General features: G+C 40.4%; 1 protein-coding gene across 4 annotated transcripts in view; it reads left to right on the forward strand.

The window, feature by feature from the left end:
* Nucleotides 1-20,207, forward strand: part of PRDM2 (PR domain containing 2, with ZNF domain) — a 59,988-nt gene that overhangs the window by 7,689 nt on the left and 32,092 nt on the right. For 3 of the 4 annotated variants that reach the window (XR_001363524.1, XM_005873459.2, XM_005873460.2), the window contains exons 2-3: nucleotides 12,916-12,974; nucleotides 16,520-16,630. Coding sequence is in view for 3 of the 4 variants with exons in the window: in XM_005873459.2 (XP_005873521.1) it covers nucleotides 16,612-16,630 (19 nt within the window). In the remaining variant the exon portion in view is untranslated. The remainder of the gene's footprint in view (nucleotides 1-12,915; nucleotides 12,975-16,519; nucleotides 16,631-20,207) is intronic. The other variant, XM_005873461.2, reaches the window with a different exon arrangement.

Here is a 20,207-nt window from a genome sequence, read left to right on the forward strand (position 1 = left end):
AAACCCCCTAGTGTTACAGAAATACCATGTACTACTTATGAAGAACTTGGACTAAGACTGTTGGCAATAAATTTGGGACTTGTTGGGCCCACATCCCCAGGGGTCTGCCCACCAGGAAAAACACCAAAGCCTATACCCCTGGAGACTCACCGACACAGGGCAGTCCCAGGGAAGGCAAACAGCGGGGCTCGGAGTACATAACCTTTACTGGGTAGGATAATCTCCTTCAGTCACTTCCTTGTAGTTTATCAGTAGAGCAGTGACCTTGGAATAGCCCTTATAATGGAACACAGAGATTAACCTAGACAGGATTAAACTCAACAGAACTAGATTAACAAAACACCCTAACCTTTGGAATAGAATGGATAGGATTAAAATCAACTGGTATAAATACAGATATAACAGGACAATAAAGACAGAACCTGGCTAGAGAACCTCGCTATGCTGATCAACTGAACGCTGTCTGTGTCATTCATTCTTCGCTGACTCCGTCCACACCTTTGGGAACCCCTGGACCTGCTGGGGCTGGACCCCAACACTTGACTACGATATGTTCAGTTTATAATGGGTTTATCAGGATGTGACCCCATCGTAAGCCTAGGAGCGTCTGTACCTCATTGCTAATCCTTCCAGTGGCCCCACAAAGCAGTGATTATTTTGATCATTGCCCTTTGTAGATGAGGAAACCAATACTCAGAGAGGTCACGTGATTTGCCCTAGTTTGCCCAGCTATTAAAATTACTTGGCCTTACCTAAATCCAGTTTTTATTCATAATGTTTCTAAATAGAACAGTTATACTGAGTAAGTAGTAGTGTTTTATAAGGCTTTGCCAATTAGTCAAGATGAATTTTCAGTACTTAGTTTGAATGGCTCACTTTAATCCTAAATAATAAGGTGATATAGTATGATTAGGTGAAGTCTTTGGTATTGGAAAGCTAAGTTATGGTGAGAACTAGTGCCTTCAGCTATTCTTCTTGTGGGGGTTTATGGACTGAATAGATTTATTGTATTCCTTTGATCACCTAAAACAGTTTTTTAAAACACTGACAGAGTACATTTTATTCCTTGCTAGCAGTTAAGTGTTTTTTTATTTTTTTAAAAAATATGTGTTGTTTTTTTAAATTGATTTTTAGAGAGAAAGGGAGAGGGATAAAGAGAAACATCAGTGAGAGAGACACGTCATCAGTCAGCTGCCTTCTGCATGCCCCCTAATGGGGATGGAGCCCGCAACCTGGGCACATGCCCGGACGGGGAATTGAACCAGTGACCTCTTGGTTCATGGGTTGACATTCAACCACTGAGCCACACCAGCCGGGCTGTCTAAGTGTTTTTTAACATATTTGTCTGCTCGAGCTTCTTAGGAATATTTTATTTCTCTTAAGTTTTATATTGTTTTTGAAATCAGCTGAGAAACCACAGAGCAGAGTGAGACATAGCCTTTGCCTGACTCCCGCTGCAGTACTGCGGCAGAGAGGCTGGGTGTGAGGTGACAGAGCTCCCCTGGTTGGTCTTACCGATGATTTTAAGAGCCCCGTGGTGTTGAGCTTCCTCCTCTGTGCCAGTGTTTTTTGTTCAGAATGACTGGCCAAATACTGAGAATGACTGAATAAAATATAATTTTAAATGTTTTTATACACTGAGTTTTATGGATCGTGAACGTGTTTTAATTAACATACACTAAAAATTAAATCTAGAAACTATGTGCAATTCTGATTTGTTTGTGAATATCATTGAGTTAAATTGCGCTTGTTATTAGTTTCTTTCACTGTCTTCAGTGAAAACTAGAGATTTTGTTTGTTTTGTCAAATGCTTATTTGGGGGGTAGCTTTTTATTTTTTACTTTCCCCCTCTAAGAGGATCTCATTTGAAGCAGTACCTTCTTCAAACGTTTTGTTTACTGATAGAGCTGTGCCTATGCTAGTGACTTGAGTCATTCCTGAGAAAAGCATGAAAGGAATTGAGAAGGAGAGAGGAGTTGCCCAAACCCCGTGGTCAGCAAACCACGGCTTGCGAGCCACATGCGGCTCTTTGGCCCCTTGAGTGTGGCTCTTCCTCAAAATACCACGTGCAGGCGCGCACGTACAGTGCGATTGAAACTTCGTGGCCGATGCGCAGAAGTCGGTATTTTATGGAAGAGCCAGTATTTTGTGGAAGAGCCACACTCAAGGGGCCAAAGAGCCCCATGTGGCTCGTGAGCCGCAGTTTGCCGACCACTGCACCTGTCCACATGCACTCTTGAATTTTCGTAATGAGGGGCAGGGTTTGCTTTCTTAATTGTATTTATTTCACCACAGAGTCTATAGAATATGTATGTGTTTATAAAGTTTTAAAAACTTCTTGAATTTGTAAAAAAATGTAAAATGGCCTTTTCTATCTGCAACTTTTACTGAGAGGACTTTATTCAGTTGTCCCTTAAAGATTTAATAAGTCCTTAATACCCCACCCCCACCATGCCTCAGACACATGCTTAGTAATCTGAATTTTCATTTTTCAAATTTCTCAAGTATTTTTCTTTTTGTTCTACCCTTTTCTCTAAAGATTATGAAGCAGTAACTTTAAAAGGTTAAAGCTCAGTGCATATATTAAGAAAAAGTCTTGTGGGATTATGGGTAAGAGACTAGAAAGTTTTCAGTGTTTGTAGCATTTTTTATAGCTCTTTCCCATTTTTGTGGTTGTGACCTGACCCCAAAATTTAAAATACTTTTTATGGAAGTTTTAATGTGATAAATGTTATATAGTTATTTTAAATGCTACTATTGGTTAATACATTTATTTTTAATATACAGAGAATATTTGAATAATTTTAGAGGCCAGAGATTTATTCTAATGATAAAATGATATTGTATGTGTGTGGTATATACAAATGTCAGTTTCTAAAATAAGATTATGACATTTAAAATCCTTGCTAATTTAATACTTTGAAAACTTTGACTTTTATATGTTTTTATTAGTTTATAACCAAAACCTAATTTGCCCTTCATGAATAAGCTGTCCTGTGCTAGTTTACATACATTTGCAGAGGATTATCTTTGCTTTGGTTAAAAAGAAAAGCAATAAATACAGCTTAGGTTAAAGTCCCCTCTTTCTTTATTTCTGTGAAGCTACAGTGATAAACAGTCTTTTCCTCTTGTACTCAGAATCCTAACTCTTGATGTAGTCTTTTGTAGGTTTCCTAAGCCATCACATGCCACAAAAATGAAGGCAAACTGGTTTGTTCACCCATGTTTAGAACTTCTAAATGGAATTATGTGCAGTGTTTGAAGTTGCAATACGGTTTAGAATGGGCAACAAGGTGATTTTTGTGCCGTTTGTTATTCTTTCCACTGTTTGGCTTCTTCCGGTCAGTTTTCATTCTCTTGCCAATTTGAGGGGTAAAATATGGCTCTCTGGCTCTGTTGGCTGTATTTTTTGTTTTTAATGTGTGAGATTATCAGGACCCGTTTCTCCATGGAATAAAGTAACTACTGGCTCTAAGCAGAATGTCCGAGGTCCCTGTGAGGGCGGGCTCCCTGCCCTCCACCGCCTGTCTTGGTATCTTCTCTGTGAGCAGTGGAGACCTAAGTCTTCTTTTCATTTCTACTAGGTTTACGGTGCAGACAGAGCGACCTGATTAGTTGCAGTTTCAATTTTTTTATATGTGGAACGATCTTGTCTATTTACACATTTTGGATTTTAATTTTTGTAGGATTAACACATTAAATTACAATTTCCTTCTTACTGGTATCCAAAACAAGTAATAAAAAGGAGTGGCTATCTCACTCTTTCTTGGTTGGAATTTTGAACAAGGGCTTAAGATTCCAAATGTGCTTGTTTTAAGAAATTTTACTCGCTGTTAAAGGTATTACCGCAGGAGGTATCTTTTCCTTACTAGGTATGATCATAGGATTATTTGATAACGAGCAAATTTTAGTGTTAAGCTTAATAAATATCTATTTGCAGTTTTGTTTCAATCAAAATGGTAAATTCAGGATAGAAAATAATGTAAATCACTGTCTGTATGCCGAAGTAAATTAAATTCATGGTTGTAGTAGAGTGTAGAAAACATAAATCAAGAAGAGATGATGCTTAACCAACTATTTCTGACTCTCTTCAGTTTTCGAGAGACAGAGTCCTCTAAATCTCATGGAGGACTGTCAAAAAGTAGGAGGAATTGGTAAACTGTTTTCATAGTTAATGATTGCGTTAATGCCTTCAACCCGACTTCAATTTTTATGCTAAAGCACATTATAAAAACAAGTAAGCAGCTACCCAAAGTGTTTTTTAGTGGGGTGCAAGTATACTGCTGGGGCTTCGCTATAGCTTCTGTATTAAAGATAACCTGATTACTACTTTGCAAAGGGATAACTACTAGTATTAAAAAGAATCCTGAAATGTGTGTGTATGTTGGGTGGAGGAGAGAAGGGAAAAATTGCTGACCCAGCTATACCGAATACTGTGGCATGCTGGAATTACAAGGCCAGGTTCAAATCCCAGTTCAGATTCACACCAATCAGTAGCAGTGTGACTTTGGACAGGTTACTCTCGGTATTTCCATCTTCAGCTTACCTGTCTGTAAAATGGGGATAAGACCTACCTGTAGAGTTGCTGTGAGCCTTGAGCGAGAGCCTCCTAAGGAACATGCGTGGCACACCGACCTTGGTCTGTTCCATTGTCATTGGTGGGCACCAGCAAAATTAGTTACGTGGTCACTCGGCCTGTCCATTAGCTTATTGAGGCACCTCTGGATTTAAAAAAATAAACAGTTTCAACATGTTCTTTAAACATGTAGTTTGTTTTGGTGACAGGGAGTATATTGCAAATTAATGAATGAAGTAGATTGCAAATTAGGTAAGAGTACAGAGCTGCTTTTGAGCAGCAACTAGATACACATAAAGGTACTAAAGAATTCCTCAGATGCTAGAGACCTGCTTCTTTCTTAAAAGCTGTCTTGTTTCACTAGTTACCAAACTAGGACACCGGTGGTTACAGGTTGGAGATAGGGAACTCATGTTTCACTGTTCGCTTGCTGCCCAAATGAAGGGTTTTCTATTTTCTTCCTGTTCTTCTGCCTTACTTTGGTGTGGTCCGAACCACTCGAAGTGGCTCTGCTTGACTGTTATTACCAAGTTTTAGGCACGTGACATTTTAGACGAACTTTGGATACATTTTCTTAGATGTTAAATTATCAGACAGTCTTGGAAGTCACTGTGTGGCAGCGATTTCAGTGCTGTATGTGATAGATAAGGAAATCTGTCAGCTCACATCCTTCTGGATGTGAAATCAGGAAGAAAGTGTGAAAGAGCCATTTTCTTAGGAGAAGTTACTAATTAAGTTGACAATATCAGTTTTAAGGAAACAAATGTCCTGATTACCAGTGCAACGTTCTATTGAGCAATCTGAGCTGTCAGGGTTGTTTTTTTTTATTCCCAGGGATCACACACTCCCTTTCATGTAAACTCACAACTTGACTTGTAATAGCATAGGAGGTCCCTGTGTCCCCACACTTTGTGTTAATGTCTATGTGTGACTATCTGGGGACTGGAGCCTTAGGTACTATCTAGTTTTCAAAGGGGCCTAAAGTTTCTTCCTTTACAGGTTAGGAACCATTGAAGTATGAACTTGTGTATTTAATTTTAAAAATTAAGCAGAGACAGCAATAAAATCAGTGGATTACAGACTTAAAAAATGAAATATATTTACAGCTTTTGCTGTCAGGGCATTAGTATATATTGATGGGGACATTGGTGTTTTCCAGCATTCTCACCTCTCAGTTAAAACTGTCCTCATTGGATTGTACATTTCCTTACTGATATCTTGGTGGGGTCATGTGAACTGATGTAGAACCAATGAACAAAAAAATGGATGAATTTGGAGTTGTTAGTGGAAGCAGGATGCCATTGTCTTCATAAGAAGGAACATATGCTGACAATTCAGGCTTGTAGGCGTGGGGTTTCTGTAATTTATTGGTTTCTTCTCACACCAATCCTGACAATTGATTTCGTTTATTGAGTCTGTGTCAGGCACTCTGCAAAGTTCCTATGCACATCATCTCATTTTTCTCCGCCCCTCGACAGAAGCAGGTAGTTATCACCAGTGTGTATCGTAGGTCCCATCTGCCATGAGCAGGGTTATTTCTCGTTAATCCAGGCATTGCCCAAGACTGCACAGTATAGTTTGAGTTCTGTGAATTTCAGTTTTGTGGGCATCTGTCCTTTGAGGACCTATATTATTGAGAGTGGCACCCAGCAGTGGAGAGGGAGAGGAGCCAGTCCAGGGAGTCCAGGACTGTCTCACTTTCATTGAAGTCAGCTCTTTGCAGGGAAGATGTGTGACCCATGGGAACACAGGAACCGTTTGGGAGCAGGTGAAATGAGTGACTAGATTGAGAGTGAGACCCTCCCATCATGGGCACTGGCCTAGGAGACAGCTGTATTGCAAACCCTAGTCCTTTGCGAGTCCTTCCTCCCTGGGGGCCTTCTTTTATCCCAATATTGAGCAGGACAATGTGGGATAACCCTCGGAGACTTGCAGAATGAGACTTAGTGTTTCTAAAAGGCTGTGACCTCAGTGCTGGCGCCTGTTGGAAAGGTGGAGGTCCCAGCTGTGCTCCTGAGGAGGGCCGCAGGTTGTAGCTCCCTCCGCAGCCTCTCAGCATCCCGTTGTACCTGGCTGTATGGCTCTTTACATCACCCATCTCTCTTCCTGTCGACCACTCTGTGTCTCTCTCCCTCCCTCTCCCCACTGGCCTGCTTTCTTCTTCCCTCCTTCCTTCCCTTCCTTTAAAAAAAATTGTTTTAATGAAATACAGATTTCTGGAATATTTTTTCTACTCAGAATTTGCTTCTTGTTGACATTAGTAGGGCCTTTCCTCAAAGGGGCTTGCTTGTTTTGTACAAAGTTAGATATAAAACTTCAATTTGAAATTCCACCAGTGCAGACTTCTTTGTAGTAAAATACATAAATTCCCTTTAGCTCTCAACAAAGGGCCTTGTAGATAATAAGCACCCAAGAAAAATTATCAAAATACTTCTACTTCACCATTCTTCCAGAAACTTTACAAAGCATGTAGAGCAAGTATGTCAAATTCGCGGCCGGAGGGCTGCATGTTTGACATGCTTGATGTAGAGGAAAAAATTTTAATCTAAAAAAATAGTGAGCTTGAGCTAAAAAAAATTTTTTTAAATCCTTACCCAAGGATATTTTTCCCATTACTTTTTAGGGAGGGAGGGAAGGAGAGAGAGAGAGAGAAAGAAAAAAAGAGCGAGCCATGTGAGAGAGACGTATCGATCGATCGGTTGCCTCCTCCACACTCCTTGACTGGGTCCAGGATGGAACCTGCAATCTGGTACGTGTCTTTGACCGGGAATCAAACCCGAGACCCTCGCGTCTATCCCTGGATCAACGATCTAGCACTGAGCAAAACTGGCCAGGGTGAGCTTGGGTTAAATTTGAGTAATTCTGTAGTTTGATACGAGCTAGTACATCAGAGAATAGATGTGTTGTTAAATAGGCTAGTAATAGGTTTGTTTTTAGGTGAACATCAATAAGAAAAAATCTGGACTTGAGTTTAAATGTAATTTATGATTTAAAAATAATTACTGTATGAGAATACCTTTTAGTTCCTTCTCTGTTTCTTGAGTCTTAAAGATGCCTTGGCAGTTTGGAGTTTGTAGGAGTGGGTGAATTTATGCTAGCCAGTGTGCATGCGTCAGCCTAGAGCAGGCCAAGCTCTCTGCTGGAGCAGTGAGTGAGGCCTCAGTCCATGAGGTTGGATAGAAGCACATCTGCAGGCCAGAAAGGGACTGGAGGACAGCTGAGGGCTTGGACAGAAGGCAGTGAGGTCACTTAGCAATAGTCATTAAGAGCCTTAAAAATTATCCTGGAATGAAAGTGTGTCATTTCATGGTAGGTCCAAGGGATTAGGGCAAGCATGTCAAACTCAAAGGCTAACACGGGCCAAATAGTAAATGAGGCATGCAGCCCAGGGGCCACGAGTTTGACATGCTTGGATTAGGAGTTTAGTATCTCTAAATTCTCTTATTTTTATAAACGAATTTCTTCTTTCTTTTTTTTTTGTTAATCCTCACCCAAAGATATTTTTTTCCATTGATTTTTAGAGAGAGAGTAGAAGGAAGAGAGAGGGAGGGGAGTGAGAAAGAAAAATTGATGTGAAAGAGACACATTGATTGGTTGCCTCGGGCAGGAGCCCAGACCTGGCTGAAGCTGGGGATTGAACCTGCAACCCAGGTATGTGTCCTTGACTGGGAATTGAACCCGAGATCCTTTGGTACATGGGCCGATACTCTTACCATTTAGACACACTGGCCAGGGCTGTAAATGAATTTCTTAAACCAATACCAGAATGAGGCATATTCAAGTGCCATTGTCTAATTTTTGCACTTTAGAAGAAGCAAAATAAAAGTACATATTGTGCTCACAGTCCACTGCCAAAACATTGATCTGGGAGGCACTCAATATGGTTGTTTAAATTAGGTTTCTGATTTAAATAATGCTGGCTACAATAACCAAACACACACAGTGAAACCAGAAAAGAAGAGGCATGTGGCTGTTCACAGGAAGACCAATTAACTCTTTGTTTGGAGTAATGTGATGCATAGGGAAAAAGAGTTGAAGGATGTATGTACACCAAAAACCATCAGTGGCAATTTGAATGCTTAAGCAGTTTTGACGATTTAATGTCTGTTATGAATATTTTAAATCCCTTTTAAATCTTTATAACTGCGTGTCTTGTGGATTTGGTGTTTCTGGGGATAATGCTTCTTTTCTGGACACTTACACTGGGGTGTACAGGTGAGAGTTGGAAAACAGAGAAACACTTCAGTAAGACCTTTTGCTGTGCAGGCAAAGGAGAAAGTTAAGGCTTTTTCCAAACTGTATTTTATAAAATTACACGTATTAATCTCAACCAAAGAAAACATTTTCAATTGCCTCACTAATTTTGCATTCGTAGGTATTTTTAAGAAAAATCTTTTATTTTTTTTTGCATAATGTAAGCAAATGTTTACCTAGAAAAATTAGAAAATGCAAACAGATAGGAAAACAGGTATTATGCCCTCATCAGTAATCACATCAATGAGAGCCATCTGTCAACATCTTAATGTAGATCATCTCAGTTTATGTTCATGGATAAACAGTAGACGGATTTTATTGAATGCTTTGACCATTGTTCTATTAAAATTGCTATAAACATGTAAAGATTGAATTTTAAGTGATGTAATTGCTTCTTGACTCAGATTTATATCTAATTTTTACTTCCTGGAAATATTTTAAAATTAAGTTTTATAGTTAATTCATCAGGATATAGTGTTATAAAATTTATCATGGGCTCTGAGAGGGAAAAAACGCCTTTTCCTTTTAGCTGAGACAATTCTTTAGGGTGTGGCTGTCCCCTCTGTTTTAGGGGGTTGCCAGGCACTTGTCCCCGCTTAGCTCCCAGTCCTGGTTTGTTTGGCCACAGGGGACTAATACCTGAACTTGAATTAAGTTCTGTACTTTGTATTCGCCAGTTCACTTTTTATATGTGAGGTTTCAGACTTTAGGTATATATTATTTCCCTGTAAAATAAAGGCTCCTGAAAATCCACTAGAAGAATGCTAGAAATTAAAATAATTTTAAAACAGAACAGAATAACAGTTTTAAGTTTCAGAGGTATTTAATTCATTTCTAAAATAATTTTGTTTATGCCACAAGACTTTCTGAGGTTCCAAAGAGTGTAAGGAAATTTAATGCCTTCTTAATTTGAATTTACAAAAGTTTATTTCTAGGATTTGGAATTATCCAGTCAGAGCCACTAAAAACCTTTTTTAGAGAAATTAAAGGTCCCTTCAGATGTGCTCTTTGCTGTTTTCCCATCAGCCTGACATTTGGAGGAGCCATGACTGCAAAGGCGGCACACCCCCCTGGCAGGATGCAAGCATTCCAGGAATTTATACTGTGATCTGCAGCTCCGAAGTATCCAGAACTTTTCCATTGTTTCTGTTGGAAGCAAAGTCTAGAGTCCTGATTTAATACCATGACCAACTTAAAACGAGAGAGGTTTTATTTTTATAATTTGCCTCCAGGTTACAGACAGCTCTTGGCGAGTTTACAAAAAAGATTTGAAATTATGCCCAGGGAGCTTAACAGAATTTCTTACCATCACGTACATTTCAGAGTTATTTCATGTCAAAAAGAAATCTGTAGAAAACGTATAGCGTATTACGTTCATAAAAACCCACTGTTACAGCATCTTATTGCTTCAAATGTCTCTCTTTCAAACACACGGACTGATGGGCTAAGGCCCCAAGTGGCTTGTTTACCCACTGATCTCACCTTGGCCATTTGTAAGGGCCACTTCTGATCAGCTGATAAACACATCCGCCCTGTGTAACCTTTGACCTTTATGGTGACAGTTTCTGATGCCGGTCCTCATAGTTCTGTGCCAGGTTGCCTGATCATCCTGTCAGTGGCTTTTGATGACCTCTGGGTTTTTTGAGCATACATTAAGGATATTGAAATAATTGAAATGGACTGTTAATTCCTTGTGGAAAATTTAGTTTTACATATGTGTCCAGCTTCTCACACCAGCTGCAGAATGTTGTACTACCACCAGATGTAAAGCACAGCTGAGGCCTTGCTCTGACCACCCTTGACCAGCTTACACATAACATCATTTTGGCCATTCATTAAGCTAACAGCTTTGCTATTATCTGTTGGTTCTCTTTCCTTGCTACCTGATCTGTTAGAGAACTTGTTTTTTTTCTGTCTTTAATCCTATAAAAATTCATTTAATATGACCTTTATCCCTCCCACTCCCCCTGTTAAGCTTTTCATTTGCTTTCAGAATTCTGACTTACCTCTGTGAATCAGTCATCCCCAGTGCTGATATCAGTGCCACACTGGCCTACTTTCACGAAAATTACACCCTTGCCTTTCAAAAATTTTAAAAAGATGTATGATGGCTTTATGATGAATTTCTCAAACTTGTCTGAAATGCAGATGGCACTGTTAATTAATTCGCTCTCTCTTTTTTTGTTACTCCTCACCCAAGGATACTTTTCCCATTGATTTTTTTTTTTTTAAGAGAGAGTGGAAGGGAGGGAGGGAGGGAGGGAGGAAAGAACAAACATTGCCGTGAGAGAGACACATCAATTGGTACCTCCTGCCATTGCCCTGACTGGGGATGGGTGCATGCCCTTGACCAGGAATTGAACCTGAGTCTCTTTGGTGTGCAGGCTGACACTCTAACCACTGAGCCGTGGGCCAGGACTCTCTCTTACCTTTTAATGTAGCCCCTTAATTCTGTCATTTGTGTCTCTTCTGTTCTCTATGGTCTGTAACCTTAGCTTAGCAGAGTACTGGGTTGGAGCCTCTCTTCAATCTCATGTGAAAACATGCTTCCGATCTTCCAATTCCTACGAGTGACCCTCTCATTTTGGGCAGGAAGAAGAGGAAGATTTTACGAAAGCATGGTTGCGAACCATCAAATGCCAAAGGTGGAGGAGAAACTTGGGGCTAATAAGTAAAGAAATTGGGTTTTGTGATGATGAGAGCAGAGGTAACCGTGGGGAGTGGGGAGTCTGGTGCAGGGATCATGGGCTGGATGGAGTGGTGGGGAGTGAGGCCACAGGCACCACCCACCCTTTGGAGAGTTGGTGTTGGTCCCTGTTCAGGCAGCCCATCCATTTCCTCCCACGCATTTCCATGACCTTTCATGGCTCTCACCGATGCGGTTTCTCTGGGTTTGGCAGTTAGCTGTGCATCTGAGTAAGGTGGGGAGCTCCCCAGAGATCAGACAGACCTGCTGATAGTGAATTCTGATTTTATACTTCATAGTTGAGTAGTTCCCCAGTGAGGAGGCAGCGCATGTAGAGTTACATATGGTTCTACGTGTAATTCCTTTAAATCACCGAATGCAGGAGCCTTCACTGTTGTAATAATTTTTTAATGTACCTTATGCCATCCTTCTAGAATTTTGCATTCTCTCTGATGCCTGAACATTTTTCAAGTGAAACATTATTCTCTAGAATTTCCTAGTGTTTATTCACTTTATTGGGAGAGTGCAACATAGTCCAGAACTTAATCCTGTGGCACTTGAGGCAGTTTTGGTTTTGCACCTCGCATCCAAGCGCCAGCAGTACAATGCTTCACTTGTCCTTAAAAGCCCCCACCGTGGCTGCCGGGTTTCCCTCCAGGGCAACTATTTCACTAGAAAATCCAGTTCTATTGATATTATTTAATGGTTAATCATATTTGCTCAGATTGGTGTTCTGTGCTGATACTTGTTTCTGGCATAAGATAAAATTGAAATGGAGAAAAATCCGCATTCCACTTTGTTCCTTTCTTATAAATGCAGTAGAAGTCTTTATACCACTTTCATTTGCCCTTGAAACTGAGTGAATAAGGGTTATAAAGTGCTTTCTAAACAATAAGGTATCCTTATTATGCCATTTTTGGTCTTAAGAAATAAACGTACTAGAAGGAGCACTTTTAGCAGCATCATCATTCTTGGGTTTTAATTCTGACTCTAGAGGTAATTTAGTCGTGTGGCCTGGGGCAGATGACTTCACGTCTCTGGTCCTTGGGTGTCTCTGAAATGAGAGGCATGGATTGGGACTTTCTGGTCTTAAATAGCCGAGTGGTGCTTAAGTGGTAAGAACATCAGTTTTACACTATGGGCACGGCACAGGCCTGAGAGTAAGTATACCACATCCCATCCCTAACTAAGAACACGAAGGTTATTTTTATTTTTTGGTGAGACCTTGCAGTAGACAACTGCTGTTTTCTTTCTGTTTCATTTCGTTTTCTTCATCTTTGTGTGTGTATTTCCTTTCCTTATATATAAGCATACAGTTTGTCCTGTGCTTCATTATGTTCTTTGTCATGGTTTCCATTTCACTTTCCTCGTGTTTCATTCCTATATCTTTCTTGTTTAGAGCAAGTGGAGCACGCAGCTGGCAGTAGCCTCTGTGTAGGACCCTTCAGGAACCTCATGGTAAGTGCACACGTGTGCTTACCAGGCTCCCAGTGGGCTCTGCCACACCAGCTCTCACAGTAGAAACCAGCTGGTCCCCTCTCCGCTTTGTCAGAGTCCTCATCCAGGTTATTTTTGATTATAGGTTTGTTTTTTTATTTTAATTTGATTACATAAAGAACAGAAACCAAGTATCCAGAAAAAAATGTGCTGATTTAAGGAAATGGAGCAGTTTCCATACCTGTAATTGCAATATTTGGCTTGGTGAGTGACACCAAGCATACCTTCGTGTGAGTCAGGACTCCCAGGTTCTAATTTCTCTTCTGTCAGAGACTGGGTAGTCTCTTTGGGGGCCCTGGCGTTTGGTTTCTCTTGCAAAAAACAGGTAGGCCAGGGGATTTCAGTAGCTCCTTCACCCTAGTCTGTGGTCCTGATGGGAAGTAGCTCGAGTGTTAGGTGTTCCGATGAACATTTCCTGTACCAAATAATCTCAGTTCCATGAAAGAAGGATCATTAGATTTATGATAGTTGCATGTCTGTCATAAACTAAGTCTATCTTTGTTTACTGAAAGGAACATGGGAGGTAAATTTAATTGTTCCATTCCTTTTTTAGAATTGGTTTATTAGTGTTATTCAAATATTTCCTTTAAATTTTATAATAAATGTATAAACTGCAGAACCTCGCCTATCTTTAGTAACCCATATTATATTGGTTTAGCCCAGTGGTTCTTAACCTGGGGAACACCCCCCCCCCCCTTCAGGGACATTTGGCCAAGTCTGGAGACTTTTGGTTGTCACACTAGAAGGTGACACTGGCATCTAGTGAGTGGGAGTCAGTGATGCTGCTAAATGTCCTCCGACGCCTTGGACAGCCCCACAACAGACCGCGATCTGGTCCAAGTGTCACTTGAGCTACAGTTGAACCCCTGCTATCCAGCCTCCAGTAGCCTGTGGTGGGATGCTCTTGGGAGCCCTCTGAATAGGATGCAGATGTTCCTACTGAAAGTGGCTTCTCTTCACAGGGCATCAGGGTTTCCTGGTTATGGGTTTGAAAGAGGGCACCTGGGGGCAGGAGGGATATTTCTCACTGGTTAGGTTTGGAGAGTCCAAAAATAGACATTTGACATTCAGTATCAGCTAGGTGTTCTCATACTTCCTTAGGCAGAGAATAAAACTTCAAATAATATTTTTAGCTTTTAGATAGTTATGTGATCTTGTTCTGAGTACATATTAATGAATGGTATTATTAAAGTTGTACTTTGCTTTATTATAACATAAATCTAGAAATCTCACTTAGTACTTTGTTCACATAGGGCAATTTACTCTTTTATATAGCCTGCTAACTAGCCTCTATAGTGCTTGAGAAGTTGCAGAAAATCTTTGAATTGCTTTTGCAAGGTACTGTAGTACAATAAATTAATGTCTGTATTTCTATTAAATTTTACAGTGTGAGTAAGGTTAGGCATAAGAGGGAAGCTTTAGACCATACCTCTGTGCTTATGTATTTTGAAAGCTCATACCTGTAGAAAGTAGTAGCAAGTAAGAATTCAGTAAGAAAGGTCAGATTTCTTGGCCTGTTTGGAGTACAAGAGGTGGTACTGATATCTTACAACAAATTTGTGGTTTTGATCCAGGGAAAATTTTTCTGAATATAACTTTTGAATGTAATGTCTGAGGGCAGCAGGAGTCCTGACGTGAGTCTTATGAGGCATGACCTGCAGAACTGGAGCAGTTCCTGTTAGTAGCCAGTCACTGGTATTTGCATTGTTTGCTACCAGTAATCTGAGATGGACTGGGCATATGTCATCGTGAGGATAAGAAAACTGGTTGAAAGGTTAGAATCCAAACTCCCTAAAGCACAACTGGATTCCTCAGGAGCCTTTGTCATTATCAGATTTACGCCTGTGCTGTTGACTGAGGGAGAAAGACTTGAAAGAGGAGGTGACTTGTGGCCGTGTCACATGTTTTCATGGCCTTGCCCCTTGCAGAGGGCATGGGTTTATAATCCTCCCACCCGGAGACGTGAATCTACCTGCTCCATGAAGAGTCTGCTTCTGGGCCCACCGGGGCGTGGTTCCAGTGAATTCTGAGTTCCATTTTAGCTGCCTTTGGATTGCCTTGTTTTCAGATATGTGTTTGAGTGAACTCTTTCTTATGCAGTTGCAGAAAACTTCTGTTTTCTTACTGAAGAATTAGGGATTCAAAATGGTGTTTTAGAATTTTCTTTTTAAGACCAACATTAAATGGCTGATTAAGTATTTTATTCATTTTTTCTTGTTGAATCTCTTAAATATTTCTCAAAATCCGGTGATGTTTTTTAGGATTAATATCTGGTTTGTATTGTTTACAAATGTTTTCTATTTTTAATCATTATGATCTTTGCAGTGATAATATTTTGTGTCTCTGATCTTAAGTTTCATCTGTTACGTACAGTTTAATTAATTATGCTGCTCTGTAGTGATTCTCTGTTATGGAGAATACCATTTTCCAGAAACTGCCAATGTTTTCTAATTTGTCATTTTACTAAATTAGAGATCAAGGCGGCTGTTGGTTGCAAAAGAGAAAGCTCAGGAGGCTATATGAAGCCTGGTTGAGGAGAGCATTGCAGAAAGAGAAGGGAACTGTTTGGGAAAGGTGATAGGACCTGTTCGGAATCTGAAAACTGAAAACTAAAAGCTACCAGGCATAAGAAACTTGGAATTTAAAAAATGGCAAAGAGGGGTTGCAAATTCTGGTTAAATCCTAATGAGACCAAACGTCTGAGCCTCCAGTAGTAGTAACCAGTCTAGCATTGTTTATCTTTACTAAGAATCTTGGCGACTTGCGTTCACTGTTCCAGCTTGTCAGAAATGTGCTGCATTTTCCTCTTATCTTCTGAACTGTGGTATCACTTGGAATTCAGTTAATGTTTCCTGAATTCCAGCTTCCAAATCGTTAATGAAATATTGAACTGTTCTGGACCTCGACTTGAGTCCCTCAGGACCCTCAGAGTGCCGTGCCGGCCGGCCACAGTGAATTATTCATAATTACTCTGCTTTGCTATTTGAGCCATTGTGCATGTGTATTCCTTACAATTCAGTGGGTTCTCTGCTTCTGTTGTTTTACTTTGACAATTATAGGTGCTCATATCTTAACTAAAAGGGCCCCAAGTTATCCCGTGTTGCTTTTCCTACATGCTTCTTAGGAGAATTTCTGCCAGTCCCTCTTATGTGTATGGTAGTAAAACTGAGAGCTATCATCTAATTTTCCTGTGACATCAGTATTGTTAACTTTTCTAGAATATATTATCTATTAGTTTGATAGTTGCTTAGAGTTATGAGGCAACTAGTGCCCAAGATTCTAAAAAATACATGATTTATGGTTTTTTTTTCTCTGATGTGACTTAAAAGTATTTGTATTCATCATCTATTCCTTTCTTTAGGGATTGAAGTGATAGTTGCCCAGAAATAGACAGTTTGTTCTGATTATATTAGTGATTGTCTCCTTCAAGAATTCGGGGTAATAGTGAGTGAATGAATGAATGAACGAACAAACAAATAAATAAATAAATGGTTTATTTGTTTCAGGGAAGAAAAAACCCCAGGAAAATAAAAACAAAGGAAACAAAACTGAAGACATACAGCTGAAGACAAGCGAGCCAGACCCCACCTCTGCCAATATGAGAGATTCTGCAGAAGGTAGGCTGGGGTGTTGGGCTTGTATGATTTGGGTATGTATCACCATTTATAATTTTGTATTTCTTCGGCATGCCTGTCTGAGAGTCATTTAAGAAAAGGTTAAACAGCAAGAAGGTCCCCTACAAGCCCTTCACATTCCCCATCCCCTTCAAAAACGTACTAAAGAACTTCCTTGTTAGAAATCAAATTATGCTTGGTTAAAATAAAATGAAGCATTCTATATGATTGCATTTATAAATAATTTACAAAGTTCAAAACCATCAAAAAACATCTATGATGACAGGAGTCAGACTGACAGGGGCAGACGGGGGGGCAGTCCACTGATGTGTGGGGTGGGCACATTGGTGTATTTACTTGTAAACACTTTATCTTGCTCTATACTTACGTTTTGCATACTTTAAGTATGTTTTGTAGTTCAGTTAAAAAATTACTTAAAATATTAAATACCCTTGATTTTATATATCAGAATGAAAAATGTGCAGAGTGAAAAGTGTTCCTTTGTTAGAATTTTAATTCCTATTTTATCTCGTGTTTCTTCCTACTAAATTGTCTATGGTCTCTTCTTTTTTTTTTTTTTTAATATATTTTATTGATTTTTTACAGAGAAGAAGGGAGAGGGATAGAGAGTTAGAAACATCGATGAGAGAGATCGATCAGCTGCCTCCTGCATGCCCCCCCAGTAGGGTTGTACCCGCAACCAAGATACATGCCCCTGACCGGAATCGAACCCAGGACCCTTCAGTCCTCAGGCCGACGCTCTATCCACTGAGCCAAACCGGTTCGGCATATGGTCTCTTCTGAGGACTAATATTCTAGGCCCTCCATGCTGTAAGAATTCAGAGACATGGATTGAAAGTTAATCAGAAAGGCAGATTGCTCAGTTGAGCCACCATATTGAGACTATTGCTATTAGAAAAGAGGGAGCTATGTCCTAATTTGTTATGTGGTCAATTTATGCAAAGACCAGAGCTTGCTCAAGAGTTGTTCATAGTGACCCAAATAGGCGAATTTCAAAATGAAGGCTTGTGACTTTCAAGAAACATTTGTAGAGAAAAAAACCCACCAACAATATTTTTATTCTTTTTAAGCCATTTTGGTGGTGATGACGTTCATAAAGGATTGTAATTTCCTGTGGCATTTTATGAAGCAAGAATGGACAAGTTTATTTCCCAGAACCTTATAAAACTAAGTTCTGCCCGCTGATATCAGATTTGCTAAGACATTTGTTTGAACAACAAAAATACTAAGGACCCTCCTTACGTTTAGTGGCAGAATTAAAAACAAAAATCCAGGAGCCCCTTTCCCCCTTCGAAAATTCAAGACAGTTATTTTTTTCCTGATACAACATCAGGCCCCATGAAAAAAGATAATTAATATTTACCTTTTTGTGGAATAACTGGTTAAAGTGTGATTGGCTCTGTACAGCGTAGTTGTCATTCCTGAATGTTCTGCGTATTCTTAAAAAAGTGGTCTGAGCAAGCAGTCCAGACTCTTCCTTTGTTCCCCAAACCTCCCGTTATGTTTAAAACTCAGCGACCACATGGACACACTTTGGTGTGGGCCTTACTAGTGAGCAGAGCTGTGTTTTGGTTTATATTGCTTTGGACAGTTTCAAATCTGAAATTGTTTACCAATCACAGAGAAAGAAAATAATACATTTATATATTTTTTTCCATTAAAAGACGCCACAGATTTTGGCCCAAAAAAAACTCCATAAAGAAATTTTTGTGCCTTACAGATGTTATTTTCAATTTCTGTAGTCTCATTCCAACTTTTTTTTAGCAACATGTTGGGTCTGTGTTGAACATGTAGTATTTCAAAAGGGACTTAGCTCCTAATTTGAAATACATTACCACCATCAAATGACTGGTTTTTCAGTTTGTGGAAAACTCATGGAATTTATGAAATTTGTTGGGGGGGGAGGGGTGGGAAGACTGGTTTCTGTTTAGAAGCAGAAGCCTCGTTGCCAGTAAAATGGTGGCATGTGGGTAAAAGTAAGACGGATACTCCTAGGAAACCGTGCATTTAGAGAGCTTGGCACAGTTGGCCTTTTTAGCCCCCACTTCCCCTGTGTCCAGGCGTTCACCAGGTCTGTGACAGGCTCTTCTATCTTGATAATCTGGCCACTGTTTTCTGCCTCCACTGCTACATCTCTTAATGTAGGCAGCAGCATCTCCCTTCTAATACCACTGCATCAGTATTGGTTGCCTGCAGTAATGTGTCTTCCCGGTCCCTTAATCCACATCACAGCCAAAATCTCCCATCTGGCATCCTCCCATCTGGCTTTAAAATATCTTAATGGTTCCCCATTGCCCACCTGTAAGTCCAGAATAATTCACAGTGTGCTACATGTTTTGATTCCTCCTGCTGCCTTTCCTTTTTTCTCCTTGACCTTCACGTTCAGACTGCCCAGTACTTTATCTAGGAAGCCTCCCCTGATTAAGCCACATACAGTGTTCCTCTTGTGTGCTTCTGTAGCAGCATGTACTTCCACAGGCGTAACCATTGATTTATGACAGTGGTGTTGCCTGCCTGCTTTCCTGTAGCTCTATAAGGATAGGGATCTTGACAGTGTTGTTCGCCTAGTACTGGCATACAGTAAATACTTGCCCAGCGAAAGGGGGGACGATCCAGTTAACAAGCCAGGAGGTCCCAGAGCTTTTCTAACTCAAGTGTATATAGTGCAAGGGGCCTAGTTCAACAGACAGGTGGTACTGTGGAGAAGGACACTCTCTGTCAGCAGTAGATGCGCTGTGACAGCTCCTGTCTGGGAGTCCCCTGCTCTCCCTAGGTTTTCTCCCAACCGCTGTTCCATTTCTCTGCTTTTCTTTATAGCTAAACTTGAAAGAGTTGCTTATAGTCTCCCTGTCTCTCCCTCCTTACCCTCTTTTAGGAACTCTATTAGGCATTTGTCCCCACTACTCCACTAAAACTGTTACCATGATCACCACACATCCACCTTGGTAAAGGGAATGCTCCATTCTCAGTCCTTAGCTTACCCAACCCCTCAGCAGTTCTGCACACAGCTGATCACTCCCTCCTTGAAACTTCGTTTACTTAGCCTAAGCCACCACTCTCTCGATTCTCCAACTACCTCACTGGTCATTTCTCTGACCTCTAAGTACTGGAGTCATCTGGGGGCAGTCTTCCCTCCTCTCTTCTGTCTGCATTCACTCTCCAGGTGACCTCGTCCAGTCCCATGCTCCAAATACTATTTTGTGTCTAAGGACTTGAACATTTCTAGACTCAGCCTCTGTTGAACTCGAGTCATCCATAACTGCTTAACATCTTTACGTGGATAGCTGTCAGGTACCTCAAAGTTTTAAGACATCAAAATGAACTCTACTTTCCTCCAGCACACACACACATAGCCCACACCTGCTCTTTCCTCAGTTTCCTACTGCTTAGCAAACAGGATTATTGCGGTTGCTGTGGCTCCTTGACATCTCCCTCACCACAGCTAGTCAGCAAGCACATCTTGTTAGTTTACCTCCAAAATGTATCCAGAGTCAGATCATTCCCACCACCTCCCCTGCCACCCTAGCCCCCACCCTGTCCCTTCTCCTGCAGGATGCAG

Source organism: Myotis brandtii, unplaced genomic scaffold (genome assembly GCF_000412655.1).
Source record: "Myotis brandtii unplaced genomic scaffold, ASM41265v1 scaffold410, whole genome shotgun sequence".
Taxonomy (NCBI): Eukaryota; Metazoa; Chordata; class Mammalia; order Chiroptera; family Vespertilionidae; genus Myotis; species Myotis brandtii.